Source organism: Stegostoma tigrinum, chromosome 28, assembly GCF_030684315.1.
Source record: "Stegostoma tigrinum isolate sSteTig4 chromosome 28, sSteTig4.hap1, whole genome shotgun sequence".
Classification (NCBI taxonomy): domain Eukaryota; kingdom Metazoa; phylum Chordata; class Chondrichthyes; order Orectolobiformes; family Stegostomatidae; genus Stegostoma; species Stegostoma tigrinum.
Genome location: NC_081381.1, coordinates 30,375,800 through 30,398,297, shown reverse-complemented (window position 1 = coordinate 30,398,297; position 22,498 = coordinate 30,375,800). Strand labels below are relative to the sequence as shown.

The 22,498-nt window shown below is 40.9% G+C and overlaps 1 protein-coding gene across 4 annotated transcripts in view; it reads left to right on the top strand.

Moving 5' to 3' along the window:
* The window catches only part of LOC125466604 (Golgi integral membrane protein 4-like), a 78,835-nt gene extending 58,779 nt beyond the window's left edge, over window positions 1-20,056 (top strand). For all 4 annotated transcript variants that reach the window (XM_059655588.1, XM_059655586.1, XM_059655587.1 and 1 more), the window contains 6 exons: window positions 751-911; window positions 2,327-2,556; window positions 10,269-10,363; window positions 13,611-13,757; window positions 15,032-15,103; window positions 18,450-20,056. In XM_059655588.1, coding sequence (XP_059511571.1) covers window positions 751-911; window positions 2,327-2,556; window positions 10,269-10,363; window positions 13,611-13,757; window positions 15,032-15,103; window positions 18,450-18,569 — 825 coding nt within the window. In that variant the 3' untranslated portion in view covers window positions 18,570-20,056. The remainder of the gene's footprint in view (window positions 1-750; window positions 912-2,326; window positions 2,557-10,268; window positions 10,364-13,610; window positions 13,758-15,031; window positions 15,104-18,449) is intronic.
* The last annotated feature ends 2,442 nt before the right edge of the window (window positions 20,057-22,498 follow it).

The following is a 22,498-nucleotide window of genomic DNA, read 5'->3' as shown; positions in this document are numbered from 1 at the left end:
ATGTGCTTTTTATGGATATTGTTGCATCAATGTTTATTGTAAATGCTTTTTTTGAAATGAATTGTAGTTTTTTACATGTTCAATCAGTCATTATTTTATGTTAATTATTCATTCATATACTTTTTTCTATCCGCCACCAATTCACTTGCAAAAAATTTCCAAATGGACAATAACATTTTAACTGAAATTAAATCAAAATTTTGACATTCCTCCCAATCCTCCCTGTTTGGAAATTTATTGGTCAGATCATGCAGGTCAGGGAGATCAGAGAAGTCTGTTTAAGGTGTGGATCCTTCAATTCAAACATTAACTTGACTGTTTCTCTCCCCACCAACCCTGACTGATGGATGTGTTTCAATAGCTTACCTTTTTGTGTCAGGATTTCTAACACTTGCTTTTTTTTCCAAATTATGTTGTCCCAAGGTTTCTGAGGGAAGAAGCAAGGGGTGAGAGAGAGAGGGAGGGAGAGAGAGAAAGAGAAGGAAAGAGCAAGGGTGAGAGACAGGGAGGGAGCAAGGGGTGTGTGTGTGCGTGTGTGTGAGAGAGAGGGAGCAAAAAGTGAGAGACTGTGTGAGAGAGAGGGAAGGAGGAAGGGGTGAGAGACTGTATGAGTGAGGCTATTCCACCCTTTATGTGAGGTACAGAAATCTGGGGAAATGCGCTCAATAGTTTTCCTTCATTCCCAGTTACTAGGCAGCAGGGAACTCCTGGTGATCTTTGAGTATCCTGTATTTCTCTTTATTGACACAGGATATGAAGGTAACTGCCAAACAGGTGGATCAAACCCACCATGTCAAGCAAGGTCACATATTTCTGGAGGGACAGCCTGCTGCTGGAAACCAACAGCATCTTCCAACGAATGAGCAAGAGTTAGAGAGTCATCTCATCAGCCGACCAGCCAAGGTGAAAAGGTACTTCCCTAAGTCAGCCACCTCCACGGGGAATGTAAAATATGTGATTGAATTGGTTTCATAGGTGGCAGTGAAAAGCAGTAAACAATTCCCATGTTGTATTGATATTTCTCCCAATTCCTTTGGAAGGTAGACTCTGTACTCTGAAGTGGGTTTCACTGTCCCCACCCCCGCAATCAGGTTACAAATCCCATAGACACGGACTCCCGTTGAGGAACCAGTCCCACAGACATGGATTCCTGTTGGAGTATAGGTCGTCTTTCATTGCCTTGCTGGATTCCTTTACCCAAACCTATCGAGCACCAACACAGCTTTGGTCAACTATAAAGAGATTTGATTAACTTGAAGATCTCAACAAAGTCTGCTGGGATTCAGTAAGGGTCAGTACTCCTACACATCACAAACTGGCAGCTGATCACATGATATTTTTTAATCCTAGTTCGTTGATTATTTACATATTCTCTTAAAGTGGTATTACTACGCTCATGGACACGAACGCTGCCTGTGGAATAGGTTCCATGGACATTGCAGGACGCAGCATCTTTCACAAGCAGCTTAGATTTAGTGGAAGCTGCAGTGGGTTGATGTTCAGGAAGCTGAGAGCATTGTATTTTCACAACCCTGGCTGACTTGATTTGCCCAAGGACTCTGTTCTGTGCCTCCTGATGTGGGAGGATGTTGGGAACCTGCAATAACGATTTCAATCCCAACTGGCCAGGATGATCAGCCAGGGGTTTTACATCAAATTTAGCCCAAGTTGCAAAGACTTCTAAATATCAACTGAAAGTACTGCGGATGCTCCAGATCAGGAACAATAACAGGAATTGCTGGGAAAGCTCAGCAGGTCTGCTCTGAGGTAGGGTCACTGGACCCGATATGTTAACTCTGATTTCTGCATACGTTAACTCTGATTTCTCTCCACAGATGCTGCCAGACCTGCTGAGCTTTTCCAGCAATTCCTGTTTTTGTCAGACAAAGACTTCTAATTGCCTAATTTTTCCCACTGTGTCTGGGGCCCTGCAGGGATCTTTTCTGGATCGCTAACCAGCAAACCCTCTGAAGCATAGAGGCACAACTCCATCCCAACTGGCACAAACTATAATCTGCAGTTATTCACAGACAGCAAATCTCCATTCGTTATGATTTTCTACTTTGAAAGCTCTGAGCTCATCATTTCCTAGTAGATTTGGACACAGCACATGTCAGTACTTTCCAGTAGGACAGAAGAAAATGAATTGCTGGAGGCAAATTTAAAAATAGGTATTTTGAAATGGTGTCAGATTCTTCCTTCACAATAATATCATCATGATCCAAGAGAAGATTGCCCTGTAATCGTGCAGTGTCTCTGAGAACCTGATGCATTGTTCAACTAGGTCACTCTGTCATTTTATTCACCTTTTTCATCTCGCTGGCAGGTGGGATGAGATTATTAATGACGTGAACACAGGCAATGATTTTAAACTGCGTGGACAGACAGATCAATTCCGCATCCCCTCGGTGCAGAATCGTCAAGAGCCTCCACCAGCTCCTCCTCAGGTCACCAGGGGGCAGTGGAGTCTGGGACATGTGGACACCAATCAGCATGTAGATCATGTGAGTGAAGTAAGAGAGGAGCCTGAGGAGGAGGAGGAGGAAGAGGAGACAGGTAGGGGACCACTGTTGCTGCTTGTTTATTTCCATACCAACATTCACTCTGACAATTTAACAATAACCCAGCCAAAAGAAAAGAGGTGATCCTTGCAATGTGTCCTTCTTTTTGTGTTTTCTCTTGCTGTCTTTCTGACAACTCTTACTCTGTCCCTTCCTACTCCAGTTTATCCTTCTCCCTCTTTCCAGGTCTCTCTCTCTATCTCTCTATCTCTCTATCTCTCTATCTCTCTATCTCTCTATCTCTCTATCTCTCTATCTCTCTCTCTCTCTCTTACATAACTAGACACTTTTGACATTGGGACTGCCATCACTGGTTTCGATTTCAAGGTAGCCAGTGCATCCTCAGAAAAAGCTACACTTCCTTTTCCCACTCTGTTTCCTAACAGTTTCCCATGGGTCCCCTCCCCTTTCTAACCAACGACCTATTCCACACTATGGAGGCTGACGTTTGCAGTACGTGGCTGGCAGGTGCACTGTGTGGTTCCTTTTTAGACTGGTGCACAGCTATACCTGTGAGTAACTAAAATGAAGGGTTGCTTTTGCCCACCCGTTTCCCCCCTGTGCAGCATATTTCTGATTGCTGGACTGCCCACCCGTGCAGCTTAGGGGAACACCTCGTGGAGATTCAACTCAGTGACATCTGCTGTTAAGGAGTCACAGCTTCCTTACGGCTTGTGCGTTTTGAGCTGAACGCTGTCTGTGGTGATCACCTGTAGCTTCAGACTCCTGTATCTAACACTAATGCACAGCAGATCTTGCATCTTGTGTTACATGTCCTGTTGTTATCTTTCATGGAATACTTTGATCATTCACTCACCCCGCATCTATTTATTTCCACTGTTAGAATGGAGATTGATGTCTACATAGGCAATATGACATTTTGACTGCACAAAGCTGTCTTGAGCAAAGAGGGGGCTGAAGGATGACTTAATTGAGCCCTTTATGATTACAAAGGGACTCAGTAAGATAAACATAGAGATGTCTCTTCCTGTGGGGAAGAGCTAAACTGAAGATTGTCAGTAAAAAAACCAATCGAGAATTCAGGAGAAATGTCTTTACCCATGGAGAGATTTAAATGTGGAACTTCCTACCACATTTGAGCAGATACATTTTAAGAGAAGTTGAATACACAGAAGTTTAAACGGATAAAAAAAATTAGCCACTCAGGTGGATGAAGGGTTACATGTGAGAAAAATCAAAATGAACCAGTTAGGCTGGTTGCCTGTTTAGTGCTGGATATTCATGTAAAACTCTATATTTCACAACTAGAATGATCCCAAAGAATTTCCCAAATAATGAATACTGTTTATCTGTTTTTGCCATTGCAGAAAACTGTGAAAATCAGTTTGTTTACAAGCAAAGCCCTTCTGAATCATTAAGACAAATGACCAAATGATTAACTAATTCCATTCTCCCTTTACCAGAAACACTCTGATCTGATAACTCGAACATTTTGTATTCCACCCCTCCCTTACGCCATCATTGCTAATAAAGCCATCAGCCAATTGGATCCTAATACCTAATATTCCGTAACCATTGGTTCTCCCATTTCCTTTAAAAGGAAGTGCAAAAATACCACAAATGACAAATTCCTCACAAACTTCCCTTTCTCATCTTGCTCAGTGTCACTGTATCCTGTTAAGTCACCTCTCCGTCACCCCATGTTCACTGTCACTGTTGCCCAGGCTCAGTTCCATTAGCATGTTTTGCTTTAGGACTACGGTGGGGTTTTGCTCCCATATCTGCTGACCAGAATGTGTATGTAAGGATGTGAAAGAGCCTGAAGAGGCCGGTTAGAGAGCTGAATCTGTTCGTGGCTCAGATACCAACCATCTCTTCTTCATAGATAGTGGCTGTCAACAGGAAATCAGTCACTGATGTCATGTTTCTACTTCTGCAATTTGTTTGGCCCAGAGAAGTAAAATTTAACATACATATAATTTAAAGAACTTGAGTAATTATTGTAGTTTAACTAAGTCACAAAATTGTAACAACATAGAAGGAGGCCATTAGCGCCAGCTTTCTGAATAAGCATCTCACATGGTATCGTTCCCCTGCATTTTCCCATAACCCTGCACATTGTTCCTTAACCATCTAATTCCCTTCCAAATGCTTTGATTGAACCTGCCTCTGCCACAATGCAGACTCTAACACTCAATGTTTGAGCTTGTTTTTTTTTCTCATATTATTTTTGCTTCTTTCACTAATTGCTTTAAATCTGTGTTCTCTTCTTCAGATGTGGGAACTTTTTCTCCTTATGAACAGTCTGGGCAGAGTAAACGTGTCCCTTACTTCAATCAGATCCCCTTTAGCCTTCTCTTCTGCAAGGACAACAGCCCAGGTTCTCCAGTCTGCCTTTATAATTGAGATTTCTCAACTTTGGACTCATTCTCATAACCCTCTTGCCCCCTCTCTCCAATGCTGTCACGTCCTTCTGGAGTTGCGATGCCCAGAATTGGATGTATACACATCCATGGTTTTTCTGCGACTGAACCTCCTTTTGAGTTGTTCACTTTGTTTATTTTGCTGTCTTTCTGTGTTCTCTCGATCAGAACGTTTCACCTCTCATTTCTCTGCATTAAACTTCATCCATCAACTGTTTGCCGACTCCACCAACTTATCTGTGCCCTTCTGAAGTTCTACTCACAATTTACAAAGCTACCACGTTTTTGTATCACTGACATATTATGAAATTGTGCCCTGCGACCCAAGGTCCAGTTCATTCATATGTAATCAGGAAAAGCCTGGGGGTTCCACCAATGACCCCTAGGGAGTAGCAATACCTCCAGCCCAAATAACATTCATTAACTTTGTCTCTCCTAGCACTCAGCCAATTTTACATCCATGTTGCTACTGTCCTTTTCATTTCATGAGCTTTAACTTTGCTCACAGGTGTAGCATTGTAGCAAATGCCTTTTGGAAAATGATGTACGTCAACACTATTATCCACATTGACTTTCTCTGTTAACTCATTTAAACATTCTAGTAAGGTTGTTAAACATGATTTTCACTTAAGAAATCCATGCTGGCTCTCCTTATTAACCTGCATTTGCCTATGTGACTATTAATTTTCTCTTGCTCTTTGTTTTTGGAAGTTTCCCAACCACTGAAGTAAAACTGGTCCGTAGTTGCTTGGTTTATTCTTGTACCCTTTATTGAACAAGTATGTTTACAATGCTCCAGTCTTCTGGCAGTATCCGAATGTGAGGAAAATTGAGAAAAGATTGCCAGTGCCTCTGCAATTTCCATTTGTACTTCCAGCAGTATGCTTGGATGCATTTCATCCAGTCCCAGTGCCTTGTCAAATTTAAGTACAAAAGCCTGTCCAATACCTCCTCTGTGTCAATTTTAAACTCTTCAGTGACTGAATTCCCTGCTCTTTCACTGTGCTATGGGTAGCATTTTTCCGTATTCATTTATTATCTCAGCTATTCCCTCTGCCTCTATATATAAATTTCCCTTTTCATCCTGAATCAGCCCCACTCCTCCTCTTACTACCCATTTACTGTTTATTTAGAGTCATAGAGTTGTACAGCACAGAAACAGACCCTTTGGTCCAACCAGTCCACGCTGATCATGGTCCCAAACTAAACAAGTCCCACCTGCCTGTACTTGGCCCAAATCCCTCCACAACTTTTCCTATTCATGAACTTATCCAAATGTCTTAAACATTGTAACTGTACCTGGATCTACAACTTCCTCTGCCAGTTCATTCCACTTATGAACCACTATGTGTGTGCAAAAAAAAGTTGCTCATCATTGTCCTTTTTAAATCTTTCTCTTCTCATCTTAAAAAAAAAATGCCCTCCAGTTATGAACTCCCCCCACCCCAGGGAAAAGACCTTTTGTCATTCCCTTACTATGCTCGTTATGATTTATAAACCTCAATAAGGCCACCCCTCTACCTCCCATGCTCTATAGTCTCAATGAAAATGCCAATGTTGCAACTTCTTAATATATTACCAGAGAACCGGAAACACTACTTTGTGTCAGGACTTTGTATTGGAGAATTTATTACCGGGATAGTTCTTCCTTTTAGCAATTTTATTGTTTTCACAATTACTGAATAAATTGTAGATGATTAATCTTTAAATTGAGAGTTTTGGACTTTGGGAATGAGACAAAAAGAGTTAAAATGAGCTGAAACACTTAAATGGCTGCCAACATCGCTTGAATTGTAAGTCGTCAATGTTTAAGGAATATTCAAAGGAGTACCCAATGACTGAGACTGATTACTATATCCAGAAAAGACCATCCTGAGGAGACTAGCCTAGACATTAAAATTCTTCATCTAGAATGTATAGCTCACAGTGAAATCTTCAGAATGTTTAGGGGCTGGTCATCTTGACTGCTGTTTATGCCTGATCAAAAACTTAAATCTGAAAGTCTACATGCAAAGCGAAGAGTAAATGCCTAATGAAAAGGCCATGTCTACTCCCACCACATGCATCTGCCCTTAAATTCAAACCTGCGCACTTAAACGCCTTCAGCTTTAAACTTGCTGGGGCTGTGGAGGAGTCAATGGGGTGGCTGTGAAGTGGAGTGGAGGAGGGACCTGTGGGGGTGGGGTGGCTGTTAGGGGAGGGATCTGTGAGAGGAGGTTGGAGGGGTGGGTCAGTTCTCTCCTGTCTCACACAATCACAATCACCCATCGCTCGACTGCCCCATCGCCATCCTCACTTTCCCTGTTTTCCTCATTCACACCTGCCCCCAATTTCCACTGAACTATTTCAGAGGTGCTTTTTTCTGTGCATGTGCAGTTCTTCGCTGCATAAGTCAGAATGCTACATCATGTAGTTTTTCTGGAATCGTGAGCGTGTGTGTTTCTAATTTTCCCAATCTACGTGAAGACTAAAGTCTGCTGTGATTGATCAATTGCCTTTGTATGTGCTCTCATTGTCTCCTGATTTATTCTCTATCCTACCCTATAGCTACTGTTAGGTGGCCCATAGATTACCCCTACTGTGTCATTTTCCCCTTGTTATTTCTTCCCTCCACCCATATGGATTCGATGTTTTCAGATCCAAGATAATTTCTTGCTATTGTACTTACTCCATCCTGTATTAACAATGCTCCCTCAACATCTTTTCCTTCCTCTGTCCTTTTGAAAACTGTCATGTACAGTTTTCAGCTTTGATCTTCCTTAAGAAGTTTCCCATTCTATTCTTTGCCAATCAATTATTGAGTTGTGATAAAAGAATCCTCTTCTGTTGATAAAATAGTTATCACTCTTAAATAATGGGATCCACTGTGATACCTTTGCACAACAGATATAAGACAAAGTACTGCACATGGAAATTCAAACCCCAATAATTTATTCTGATGTATGCACATGACAATGTGAGGATGATCCTCAAAAGCCCAACTTTCTATGATATTCCTTTGATTCTTCCCCAACTCCCTTTTTCTTTATGAACCTCAGAGTAAAATTTTGATCTATATGTACAAATCTAATCTTTCCATTACCAAACACCTTGATTAAAATGAGCAGCGACTGCATTTGAACAGGATACTGATTGTGGATGATCAGCCATGATCATAATGAATGGTGGTGCTGGCTCGAAGGGCCGAGTGGCCTACTCCAGCACCTATTGTCTGTTGTCTATTGCATTTTCTTTATAACCCTTCCGTATACTCCCACATATGATGTTTTAATTTAACTAAGTTAGAGCTCAACTTCAGACTTCTTCCTTTCACATCATGACTCTGCCTGTCTGGGTTGTTTTTCATTCACTGACTGTTCTAAATATGGCTTCAGTAATGAAAACATTGTTCTCGGCTGCCTTCTAAGAAGCAATTCAGCTGGTATTCAGCCAGTAATGGCATAAGTTGTGTTGCGATAAATGAATCATAAACTGGTGAATGTTTTGTTTAACGACATCTGAAGTTTATTTCAGTTTGTACCTAGCAATTGTTTTAACAACTGTAAGCTTAACAATGAACACTTTGCACTCTGCTGCTCCATTTGAAACTGAATGATATGGTGTTACTCGACTAGCATTTCCTTGAAATTTAATATTTTTTAAAAAACAGACTTAAGGACCACTGTTGGACACAATGTAATCTGGCAGCCCTTAGCAGCACTTAAACCATGCAAAATACATGGAGTTTGCAAGTTGTTTTCTATTAATCAGCAATCCATCAACCACTTTGGCTGTTTATCGCATTGAACAGCCCTTCAAATTCTGTAATATCAACGTGACAACTCTGCTGCACTCTAATTGGCAGTTTCCACAATTGCAGTTGTATTAGTGGAAGTTTTCCTATAGTGGACAAGTTCTGTGCTGTTTTGCGATGTCTTCTATACCATCACTAGCTACTGAAGACAGCTTCTCATTAGATTCTTTGTCAAGTTCATCTCCAAGTATTATCATGAAGATTATATAACAACCACTGTCTTTACATTTCAGGAATTATGACACTGGCTCACCATATAAAACAATCTTTTTACCCACTGATAAGCCATTCTTACAACAAAGAAATGCCTGATTTCTAAATCCAGAATCTGTGCTGGTGCCATTTGTGGTATTGTTGTGCATTATTGTCAATTTGCAATCCTTATGATTTGTTCTGCCAATGTTAGTTGCTGTATCTAGTAGCTCCTTTGTGGGTGAGAAGAAACTGGTGGGCTCTATCAGTAATGGGGATGGTAACCTAGACTTCACATCAGACCTTCCGACTGTACAGACTTAATGTCAGATTTATAAACAGACAATATATGTCTACAGCAGACTCTGGAATTCCCTTTTAACGTTCGCTGTCAGTCTCTCTTCATTCTCCATCTTTGTTGCTCTTATTTGCCCTTTCAACACCAATCTGAACCTTCCGTATTCAGCCTGGTTCTCATTCATATTTTTTACGCGACATCTGGCATAAGCACATTGTTTCTTTGTTTTTTTTTCCTGGTTTTATTTGGCCTGTTTTCATTTGAAGGAACTCAACTTGACCATACCTAGACCATTTTTTCTTTTGAAGGTAGCTCAGCTCCCATTCTTCCTGCCAATCTTTGACTCTAATTTATTCAATCCAAGCCCATTCTTAACCCAATAAAAAGTTGGTTTTCCCCAAATATTCACTCTTACTCTGGATTGTCCATTATTCTTTTCTATAGTCACTCCAAACCTTTGATATTGTGATTACTATCCCTCCAACAGTTCTCCCCATTGGCACTTGGCATATTTGGTTCATCTCATTCCAAGAACCACCTCTAGCTCCTATCTCTTTGAATTGAAAGTGAGGAAATGGGAACTGAGTCCCGGCTGTGTTCAGGTGTAAACCCTTCAGCCTGTACAGGTCATATTTTCCACCGGCTATTTCAGTCTCTTCCGACATATTAGCATAGTAACAGTGTCTTCAAACTGAGTCCACGTTTATGACAAACTCAACACTCTCTCGTCTCTCCTCTCCTTTCCTTTTTGATCTAGTCATTTTTTTTTCTACACTCCTCTGCCATCTCAATTCCCTTCCTGTCTCGCTGTCCCCCCTCCCTGCCTCTGTGTCAATCCTCATTCCTTGTTAAAACACCCACCACTGTGTCCCACCCTGCACCATGGTTCCCCTCCCCCCACCCATACCCAGATCTCAGGCCTCCACTCCTGACCCCTCTCTCTTCCCCTTTGCCTGCTTCATTAGAATACACTTCTAATGCCACCTACTGGGCTTTTGTTGTTTTGCAGTCTGGCCATTTTTCTTGCGTTTGTTTTGTAGACAACGGGTTGGATACAGAGGATAAAAATGACGCCGAGAAGCTCTTACTACACACCAAGACTTCTAGGAATAAGATGATTGCACAGGAGCCACTGGTGAGTACACTGACTCTGTTAAAAAATCTATTCCAGAGGTTTCCGAATTGGGGGTCGAGGCCTCAAATGGGATGGTGAGGCTGAAATTTTGGGGTTTCGGAGGCAGCAACAGCTTCAGGCAAGTGATGTCAGTTTGAACCAGGCATAGGCTTCAGTAATAAAAGACCAGGAGCAGCAATTTTGTGTTGAATTAGTATCTTTAATGTAAAGTGTTTGAAGGTGTAGCGCTTGGGACTAGAGGACTAAAGACTAAGAATACTATCAAACAAAATTTGACACTGAGCCACATGAAAGAGGTACCAGGACAGGTGAATGAAAACTTGCTCAAAAAGATTTTGAAGAACAAGGTAATTAGAATCAGGAAAGAGTAGGCCATTTGGCCCCTCAAGCCTGCTCCTCCTTTCAATATGATCAAGGATATCAAGGGATATGGGGACTGTGCAGAGAAATTGCATCAAGTTTGACGATCATGCATGATCTAATTGAATGGTTGAACAGGCTCAAAGGGCTGAATGGCCTATTACCCACCTACTTCCTGTGTTCCTTTGGCTGCTGTAATTGCTGCTAAACTCCACTTTCCTGCCTGATGCTCCTCCCCATCCCTTGTAACTCAATAATCTATCTAAATCAGCTTGTTTCAGTTTTTCAGTGAACGATAGAGAATATTTTGAAAGCTCTAGCTCAGGTCACCATTTACCTGGATGATGTCCTGAATACAGGTAAAACTAATAAGGATCACATAGAGAACTTGGGTATAGTGCTGAAGCATTTTTCCAATGCAGGCCTATGCCTAAGAAGGGAAAAATGTACATTCCAGGACTCCCAAGTGACTGACCTGGGCTACAGAGTTGACAAGAGTTGGAAGATAAAGTGAGTGATTAAATGTGCCCCGACTGGCTCATCTGTTGAGGACTGTACAAAACTCTGGTGCGGCCGCACTTGGAGTATTGTGTACAGTTCTGGTCACCGCATTATAAGAAGGATGTGAAAGCTTTGGAAAGGGTGCAGAGGAGATTTACTAGGATGTTGCCTGGTATGGAGGGAAGGTCTTACGAGGAAAGGCTGAGGGACTTGAGGCTGTTTTCATTAGTGAGAAGAAGGTTGAGAGGTGACTTAATTGAAACATATAAAATAATCAGAGGGTTAGATAGGGTGGATAGGGAGAGCCTTTCTCCTAGGATGGTGACGACGAGCACAAGGGGGCATAGCTTTAAATTGAGGGGTGAAAGATATAGGACAGATGTCAGAGGTAGTTTCTTTACTCAGAGAGTAGTAAGGGAGTGGAACGCTTTGCCTGCAACGGTAGTAGATTCGCCCACTTTAGGCACATTTAAGTCGTCATTGGACAAGCATATGGATGTACATGGAATAGTGTAGGTTAGATGGGCTTGAGATCGGTATGACAGGTCGGCACAACATCGAGGGCCGAAGGGCCTGTACTGTGCTGTAATGTTCTATGTTCTATGTTCTAAATATATCTGATGACCTCGTCTCTACTACTCTCAGGGTAAAGTATCCCAAAAAATAATGAGCTTCTGAAAGAAGAAATTTCTCCTCATCCGTGTCTTAAAGTATCTTGGACCTGTGACCCTTGTCCTGGTTCTGGATTTCCTGACTAGCAAACATCTTAGCATCTACCCTGTCAAATCCCTTCTGAATCTTTTAGTTAGATCATCTTTCATTCTTCCAAACTTCAAAGAATGTTCAGAAGAGTCTTAAAGGAGGAGAGAAATGTTTTTGAGAGGCATTCCAGAGTTTAGGACCTGGGTAGCTATGGGTCATAATTAAAATTATCAAAATTGGGGATGTGCAAGTGACCAGAATTGCAAAGCTACAGGAATCTTGGGCAAGATTACTGTCGGAATGTTTTGATTCCATTGTTTGTTCATTATTCACAAAGTTCTCTTGTTTATTCCAAGTGTATACAAGGTGTGTTCTTTAGATCTTTGTGAAAGTGTGAGTGAAACACAGGATAGATCCAGCAGCAAAACCAACTTGTGGAACAGTTCTCTGTTTGTTTTCCTTAACTTACAATCGGAAGCTCACCTACATGAACGAGGTGAGAAGACGCTCCTGAGATCCACAACAAGCTGAACTCACCCATGTGAAAAGTTGCCTGAAATACAGAAACTGCAGGAGCTGGAATGAATGAGGCAAAAAGCATCCAAAAATGTCATGCCCTCTGCCCATTACAGTGCCAAGCTGTTCGGTATTTTTGTATTAATACGCACTTCTCTGCTGCTATTCATTGTGCCTGCCATCGCTGAGTTTTGGTTTAGATCTTACTACACTGATTTTTGTTTTAATATCAGCCCACATTTTGGGGGCCAAGCCTTCACATGCCCTAAAGCAATGGAATTGCCCCTCCAAATCTCTTCAGCTACTAACCCACTGTCCTGTGATAGCCTTGAATGCCTCCCCTCAATGTCTCCTTATGTGCTCACCAGCAAGTTGTATGCAGCACCTGGAGATGTTTGCGTGACTGAAAGCTGGTGCTATATAAATGCCTCTTGTTTATAGTTGTGATGTAATATGAGGTGCCTGTGATGAGCCATCATTACAGTTGGTCATTTCAGGGAATTAGCTGAACCAATACAGATTCACTCGCTCCACAACATGGACTCACATCTCGGACAGGGAGTTTACTTTTTGCCGAAGGTCCGGAACCTTGTCTCCGTGGTGTAGCCCTTCACTTTTTGTAATGAACCTTTCTCCTCTTTTTGGAGAATCTTCTCGAGGATCAGCTTATACACCCAGCTCCTCTCTCAATCCTCCAACTAAAAGTAGCCACAACATTCTGTTATGAGATGAAGCCTCACTACATCTCATCATATCCTGTGAGCCAGATGATCGGTTTGCTGCCACTATCCTCCTTCCTATTAGGGATCTACAGGGACTGATTACATTTGGATGGTTAAGGAAAATCACTTGGAATTCTAATGATAAGAGGCTTGTGTCTGAAACAAGATGTAGTTTGTTGCATCATAGTGGATGGTGCAGCCTAGTTCCTCTGCAACCTTGTCCTTCAAGATTATTGCACAGCAACTTGCATTGATGCATCTCACTCTACAGAAACTTGAAGAAAAACAGACATGTCTCAGATTTTAGTGTCAAGACTGCAGTGTTTCTGGAATCTATTTTGACACCTCAGGGAGATTGGGCTGTCAGCAGATATATTGCCAGATAGCTCCCATTGCTTTTCCCACTCTGTCAGCCCAGATGCAGTTATAATCTGTTGTCTCTTCAGATCCCAGATATCGATCAGGATCCAGCTCAGGATCCCAATAACCAGGGAGAAGATGAGTTTGAGGAAGCTGAACTTGAGAGGCCAGATTTTGCAGGGAAGGTTCCAGGGCTAAAGGAGCAGCAGCTCCTCATTAAATCCCATCCAAAGGTAGGTAGAAACCTGGAACAGAAATGTTTAAAAAGCCATTGTTCACCATTGTATGTTTTTACATATTAATTTGTGGGCTGTGGACGTCACCTGGGGAGGCTTGCATTTACAGTCATTCATGGCATGTGAGCATCACTGGCATTTATTGCCCAGAGGGCAGTTAAGAGTCAGCAACATTGCTGCGGGTTTGGAATCACATCTAGGCCAGACTAAGTAAGGATGGCAGTTTTCCTTCCCTAAAGGACCTTTGTGAACCTAATGGGATGTTCCTGACGATCGGCAGAGGTTTCATGGTCATTAGTAGAATCTTTCCTCCAGATTATCATTGAATTCAAATTGGTGCAATTCAAACCCAGGTCCCCAAACATTACCTGGGACTGTGGATTAATATTCAAGCAATTATACCAACAGACTATTGCCTATCCTGAATTTGTTCCCCTTCCCTAATTTCTCACAAAAGTAAATGGTGTATAGCATGTCTCCTTTTCCTCCATGTCATATCTGGCTGTAGTGCTGCCATGTTTTCTGTAGGTTAGTACAAAGTGTTTGGATTTGTATGAAGCTGTGTGATCGTGCCCAGAGGGAGCTCCAGTCTTCACTAATGTAATCTGATGAGGATGGAGCCTTTTGAAGCACGCAGGAGGCGGAGGAGCAGATGGAAAGCATTGTACACAGCTGCCTGCAGATCCTCACGTAGCAGGTCTGTGCAATAATGCTGATGGTGGCTGCACAGAATGCTGATGTCTCATTCGTTTAAGCTGTGAGATCAGAGACAAGGCAACAATTCATTCACTACTGATTCATTATCTAGTGAGAAAGATGTGCTGCATATTGTGACAAATATACAATGCTGAAGTTTATTTTCTTCAAATTGTTGAAAAGAATGAGTAATTAATGTGTGCCCATATCCTTTTGCCCTTTGCTTGTTTGTGCGTCATCCTGCCTACTTCCCCACCCCCAGCCCCCTGCTCCTTGCCTGTACGTGTTTCAGTCTCTACCCTCACTCCCCCCTGCCTCATTTGTACTCCCCACTCTCCAGCTCCCCCACATTCCATACAGTCTTCACCACCCCCCCCCCCCACACCCTCTTATAGATGGATCCGATTAACCTAACACCCGCTCTGCAACTTAAATCAGTGGCTGATCTAGTCAATGGAAAGAGCAGGCACCTGAGCAAAGGTTAATGCTCCTGCTGGCATATGTAAAGTCACAATTCTGTCCAGTTTAGTGAGTGTGGAGAAGCATGGTTTAAAAATTTCTTTTTCTAACTCCAGGGAGTTCCCGTTGCAAGTAAGGAAGGGGATGATGCTGTCGACGAGTATCAGGAAGATGAGGAGGCAGAGAATGTAAGCAGAACCGAGAGGTTTTATTCATTTTTTCAGTCTAAGGCTAGCGATATGAACTGACAGAGTATTTGCTCTGCTTGCCTGAGGTAGGCTTTCTCTGGAGGCTTCAGCAATTATTATGAACCACCCTGGCTATAGTCGGACCCAATGATCATGCCATCAGAACTCCACATTTCAATATATGTACTCATAAACATAATATTTATAATGAATTCATTGTGATTGGACTGTTTTATCTTGCCCTTTGCATTTCTTAATTCTAATGCTTCAAGAGATGGTGATTGAGATGAGTCTCAGGGAAAGGGTATATCTTTTGCAGGTCAAGGAGCAAACTGTCCTTTAATTTGAATATCCAACCACCTCAATCCCATGCAGTCCAGCTCAAATCCAATTAGCATGTTTTGTGAATTAGTATATAAATAGATGGCTTGGTGCTTTCTGATATTTTGTGTCTGAAATAGTGTTTGGAATATTCTAATTTGCTTTCATTTGCTGGACACTGACTCTGTGTTGATGAGTTCAGAAATGTTTAAAATCTAATTAATAGATTCCAATTCCAAAATGGGTGCGGGAAAAAAAAATACACAGGCTGTCCCAAACTCTCAACATGGTCTGGTTGTGATTTTAAACCAATTATGATTTGTAATGATTGAGGACCGTGCTATCGATAAGTGGTGCTGTGAATAGAGTATGGCTGAACTGAAATAAGAAATGATTGAATGGATCATTGATGAGATGATTTGTCCTAGAAATGTTTGCTGTTATTCATATGCAGGGATACATCAGGAGCAAATAATATCAATTGTTGCTAATATACCAGTGACTCATGGTAACCAGGAAGGAATAATGTAGGAGATAAAAGTTGTGCCAGGCATATTTGATTGGAAGGGCTTTTGCTTTTAAGAGAATATTATTAAAACATGAATGTTTAGGATGTTAGTACAACATGTGATTTAAGAGGGCGTTAAAAGGTCGACAGGATAATGGTACATTGTTGGTATGCATTGCAAACTCTCCAAGCAGTAGAGATGCATTTTGGTACAACAGACAGGGTAGGACTTACACAATTAATGATATGGCCTTGGGTAGTATTGTAGAACTGAGGGACCTAGGGATGCAGGTACATAATTCTTTGAAGTTTGCACCCCATATTGACAGGGTGGTTAGCACATTTGCCTTCATTGCTCAGTCCCTTGAGTATAGGAGTTGGGAAGTCATGTTGAGAATTTGTACAGACATTGGTGAGGCCTCTTCTGGAATACCAGGTCCGGTTATGGTCATGCAGTCATAAGGAGGATATTATTAAGCTGGAGAGGGTTCAGAAGAGATTTACCAGGATGTTGCTGGGTATGGAAGGGTTGTGTTATAAAGGTGGGGCTTTTTTCACTGAAGCGTAGGAGGTTGAGAGGTGACCTTATAAAAGTTTCTAAAATAGTGAAGGGTATAGATAGAGTTAATGCAGTTGTTTTCCCCTGGGATGGGGGAATTTCAAGACGAGGGGCTACATTTTTAAGGTGAGAGAAATTTTTAAAAAGACATGAGGCAGTTTTTTTTTTACAGAGGGTGGTTTGTCTGTGGAATGAACTTTCTGAAGAAGTGGCAGATGTGGGTACAATTACAACAATTAAAAGACATTTGGGTAAGTACATGAATAGGAAAGGTTTGGAGGGATACGGGCCAGGAGCAGGAGGTGGGACTACTTAAATTTTGGATTATGTTCGGCAGGGACTGGTTGGATGTGAGAGTCTGTTTCCATGCTGGATGACTCTGTGATTGGGATTTGGAGTTGTGGAGAACCTATGGACCCTCCAGAGACTTGTGGAAGAACAATAGGACAGTAATATAGCCTGTGATAAACTACTTCCCAGATCCTTATGTTTGAGTTAGTCCTGAGAAATGAAGCGAAGCAAGTCACAGATGTCAGAGTAGGTGAACACTTGGGAAATAGTGACATCAGCACAATTCAGCTGAGAAGTTTAGATGTGAAATATATTGATTGGCAAAGGCATCTGTTGAAAATATTTTACGAGGCTTATTATACAGAATCCTGTATAATATGAGGAAATGCAAAAGCATGGATGGCATTGTTGACTGAAAGGAAACCAGGATTTTTTTAAAGAGTCAGAAATAAAAAACTGCAGATGCTGGAGATCTGCAAGAGCTGCAGAAACTCAGTAAGTGTTCTTCGAAATTCAAAGACGAGTCAAATTGGACTCAAAATGTGAACTCTTGTTGCTTTCTCCACAGATGCTGCCAGGCCTGCTGAGTATTTCTAGCACTTGCTGTTTTTATTTTGCTAATGACTGTTGCTTGGAATGAATAAGGATCGAAAGTAGTGTACACCAGCAGTCAGTGTTGGCTTGAGTCCAGTTTTGCTCTCTGTATGCATTAGTTTGGATTTAAATGCAGAGACTGCAATATTAAAAAATTACAAGTGACACAAGTTGAGAGGATTTATCAAACGACAAAGATGGTTCAAGAAAAATATTATGAGACTTTAAACAGGTTGACAAAATTGACAGATTAGTAATAATTTAGGATAAAGGACTGGAATGATGAAAAATTATGACTTGAAATATACCTAGACCCTGAAGAACATTGATAAAATGCGAAGCCTAGGAGTTTGCCTAGATAATTCCCTCAAAATGTAAATAGGTTAAAATCTATAGAGAACATAGAATGTAGATTCAATAGGGTGCTGATAGGGATGATAAATTACAATTGTGAAAGGAGACATGAGATAATTGGAACTGTTTTTACTGGAGAATAGAAGACTATGAATAAATTCAATCCAGTTTGTAAAGTTAAGAATTTTAATGACTTCAATAAAGAAAGACTTCTTCCTGCCATTAGAAGGTCAATGATGAGCCACCATCAACTTAAAATTGTCTCAGAAAGCCGCTAGGAAAAGTTTTATTTTTCCTAAGAGCATGGAATGCTTTGCTATTCTGTAATCAAGGCACAAACAATTGCATCCTTTATGGCAAAAGTGATGATTGAGGCAGAGCAACATATTGGGAATATATTTGGTATATTTAGTTTTTCATTGCTTTAGCAGTGAATGCGATGAATCGCTGCCTCCTGTAATGTCAACATGTGTACCAAGGTAAATACATTTTCATTTAAAGTCTTCTGTAACATGGACTGGAGTAAAACTTAGAATGTGTTTGTCTAAATATCAGAAGCACTTGTGCATAAAATACACAGTCCATGAGAAGACGATCAGTTAGACTTCCTTATTTCATTCAGATTTTGACATTTACAATATTATTGTTGAATGCTCTTGGATTTGACATTATTCCAATTATATTCTTTTCCACCTTATCTTGTTTGTTCCTTGGGATAGGAGAATGATGGAGGGGAAATGGAGGATGACCATGAAGATCCTGAACTTATCCACCAAGAAACCAATGAAGATAATGCTGGAATCCCAGATGATGAAGCCAACAAAGAAGAAGAATACTAAAGGGACTGATTTCAGTGGTGTGTATATGGGATGATTTCTTGTTCCAATAGTGAGGAGTTGGTGAGCAGAATTGAAGACTGAAGCTGTTGATAAAGCAGAATCCTGTCTCGTGGTGTGCAAGACTAAGGCTGACCGCTAGTATCTCGACTTTACATTTTCCCGAACTGCATCTAACATCCTGACAGCCATCCTGACCACAGTCATTTTGCTTTGCCTGATCACATTGTCTGTGTAAACATGATGGACTATGGTGAATATTCAGGACCGCAGATGGATGAAAGACATCTGGAGAATTTCTTGTTAATAGTAGCACCTTGGGTGAACTAGAAAGGACAAATAAACAGTCAGTTCAGTGAAGTAATGAATTCATTAAAATGATGAATGTATAGTGTCTTGACTGTGAATTGTTCTGTGGCCCAACATGTTACATATTGGATTATTTTTAAAATACGAGTGTCAGAAAGCTGTGTGACTTGCACATATTTCACTGCAATTGATTCCATGGAATCTGGAGAAGGCTGTATTTCAATGAGTATGTGGTACACCAACACAACAAAATCAACGTATAAACCAGCAGAATTTGTTCTCTTCTGTTTTACAATATTGTTGACGGTAAACTTAACTGCACATGATTGGACTTAGCTTGTTGTTTACCCAGAATTCAAATGATGTGACTCCTCACTTTCCTCTGTCCTCCTTTTCTTCCAGAAGCTATAAGTTCTTAAACTCAAATTTAATGTTGTCATATTACTGCTTATTCATTTTCACTGCCATCTCTTCTGCTGAGATATCCCTGACATTCATCTGGGTCTCTTAATTTAAATCTAACCATAGAATAATGGAGCTGCCTAATGATTTCTATCTCTCTTTTCTAAACCTGGCAAGAGCACAAATTTTATACTGTCTCTCATTATTCCTGTTCATCTGGGGTAGGAGAATATCACACAATCAGCTGGTGGAGTTGGTCTGAGGGGTCCAGGACTGGTTCGGAGCAATGGATTCTGTTCGACCTCTTGGTGCATTTTGGGTACATTTACCTATCTCTTCAGTCTACATTGTGAGTGATGCCATGATTGATCCATTTTTTTAATGGGGACAACCAAAATATTTTGCTATTTCTTCCTTCCTAATTTTGGGAAACAAAGTGTTTTAAATGGATCAAATTGACAAATTCTAGCCAGTATCTATGACATTAGGATAAGTACAAGACCATTAGCAAGATACCAATTGCACTCTGTTGCATCGATCTATGTGCGTCAGACACATGGAATGTATCATTATGCACAAAATTCAAATTTTGTGACCAAAACTAGGTGCCTTCTGCAGCCGTTGTGGAGCAGACGCTGGCTCACACCAACAAAACTTTGCAGATCCTCCAACATCACAGTGTTTCTAACCTGTAATCTCAGACATTTTATGCTGTGTATTTTCTGTGCACAAAGTCCAAATATTGAGATTATTTTAATAATTGAAATAAAAATGTCATTGCCCAGCTACAGTCTAGCAATTATTGTGTTTGTGTTATGAGTGTGTGAAACATTGTAAATAATTTGACAATCATCTAACTAATTTTCACAACTAAATGAAATTCCTTTATGTTTCTCCCCTTGCCAGAACACGAATAGCAAAACTAGGGCAACTTTAAAGAATAAAGAAGCACAACAAAAGGGATAATTTGAGAGACTTAAGAAGAACATGGGGGGAAAAAATTGTGAAAAAGGAGTTTTCAATTTAAAAATGGTTTTTCACTTGGACATGAGTTTTAACTGAATAGTTCACTTTGAAATGGAGCTTCGGGTGGAAATGAATCAAATAGCCAAGATGCTAAATAAAGGTTATTCCTCAATTTTTGTGGGTGGGGGGGAGGGGAGAGAATGGATATTTGGGTTGTAGAATGAACAGGATTTGGTCCAGAACAGTTGCTACTGAAGAGGTTATGGAAATTCAAGTACATAAATAATGTGGACCTGATCCTTTACATTTCAGAATCCTGAGAGAAGAAAGTGGAGGACACAAAATTTTGTGTCTAAAAGTCTGGAAGGTAGCAATGTGTCATTTTGAAGATGGGTGCAATGATCAGCTATATGCCAGGTTTTCTTTTAACAGTTATTAGTAAACTGCTTGAGTCTGTAACTATGGGTTAATCAGGGTCGGTCAGCATGGACTGCCAGAAGTCATGTCAGATTTAAACAAGAGATAATAGGAATAGGCCTGAAACGTCAGACTTCCTGCATCTATGATGCTTGGCCTGCTGTGTCCATCCAGCTCTACACCTTGTTATCTCATATTTAAAACAACTTTGTCATTCTTTATCCTGTCTACAGTTATATTAAATTAAGAAAATGCAGTGGATATATTTAGATGGATTTTCAGACAACATTTGATGTGGTTACAAGTAAGAGATTTGACACATGAATAATAGCAAGTTAAAGATGTCATATTGTTAGCAATGTATCCTAGAAAACAAAGAGGAAATAGTTTAGCAAATGGTGGGGTTATATCAGAATCTGTTAGAATTCCGGAATTAAAATAGCGTTGTAAGACATAAACCTGTAAGGATAATACAAATGGGTATGAATTAAACACACATAATACTAACGAAAAAGTTTGCAATAAGGCAGTTTTCTTTCTAAAAATACCAAACAACATTTAACAATTCAGAGGACAATACTGAAATTGCTGCATTGAAGGAGCTTAGTAAAGTTCGCAAAAGTAATAAAATTCGTGATGGCTATGGAAAGCCTGGATTTCCAGAGTGCAATTAAATAACTGGTCCCCTTTCTACAGCACGTATTTTTCCATGTGACTCTGGATCGGCATGGTAGATCCTCCAGAGCGATTTGGGAATCCTGTTTAATGCAGTTACACATGGAAACCATTCTCCACTAGAAGCTATAGCTCTGCTCCCTTCGGGCCACCACCCAATTGGACCCATTCTGGAGTCTTCGAATGACAGTGCCGGTTCGAGGGGCCGAATGGCCGTAATTTCTTTCTTTCGGCGACAAGCGTTACGGCAACTTTCAGAAGGTTCTGACGAAAGGCCGCCAACCTTTAACGCCTGGTTTCTCTGTGCACAGATTCTGTCCGACCTGGTGAATATTTTCCGGCGCCTTCTGTGCTCATTTCTGATTTCCAGCGTCCGCGGTGCGTTACGTTTTTGGCTAGAAGCGCTGAGGAGACTGAAGTCTCAGCGCTGAGCTTGATTAAGTTCGTCTGTCACAACAATTGGAGTTTTCACTGGTACTGTTGTTACAGCTGGAACACGGCTGACAGCTTTGTTACTACAAATGTGATGCTCATTGTTCAGCGGCTCGGGGTTTTTGTTAAAATCGCGAACTCTGCAGGTTTCTGAATCAACAGGAACAACCCGGGTTTAAATTACGAAAATGATTGTCTCTAAATTGTCTCACTGTATTCCAACTGCCTTGTTACAAACTTTTTCGTTAGTATTTTGTGTGTTTAATTCATTCCTATTTGTATTATCCTTACAGGTTTATGTCTTACAATGATATTTTAATTCCAGAATTATGTCCATATCTTTGTGGGAAGAGTTGCTCCCGTGGATGCCATTCTCTCACGGGGTGCGTTTTAAATTTAATCATCACTGCAGCAGCGAGCCTTGTTTTAAATTTGAGGCTGGAGTTGGACATTTGGCATCTCCTAATTTTGCACGGAGAGAACTGAACCACAAAGTCCCTTCTAACCAGTCCATAAGACATAGGAGTGGAAGTAAGGCCATTCGGCCCATCAAGTCCACTCTGCCATTTAAATCATGGCTGATGGGCATTTCAACACCACTTCCCTGCACTCTCCCCGTAGCCCTTGATTCCTTCTGAGATCAAGAATTCGTCGATCTCTGCCTTGAAGGCATCCAACTGCACTCCGTCGCAACGAATTCCACAAGCCCACCACTCTCTGGCTGAAGAAAT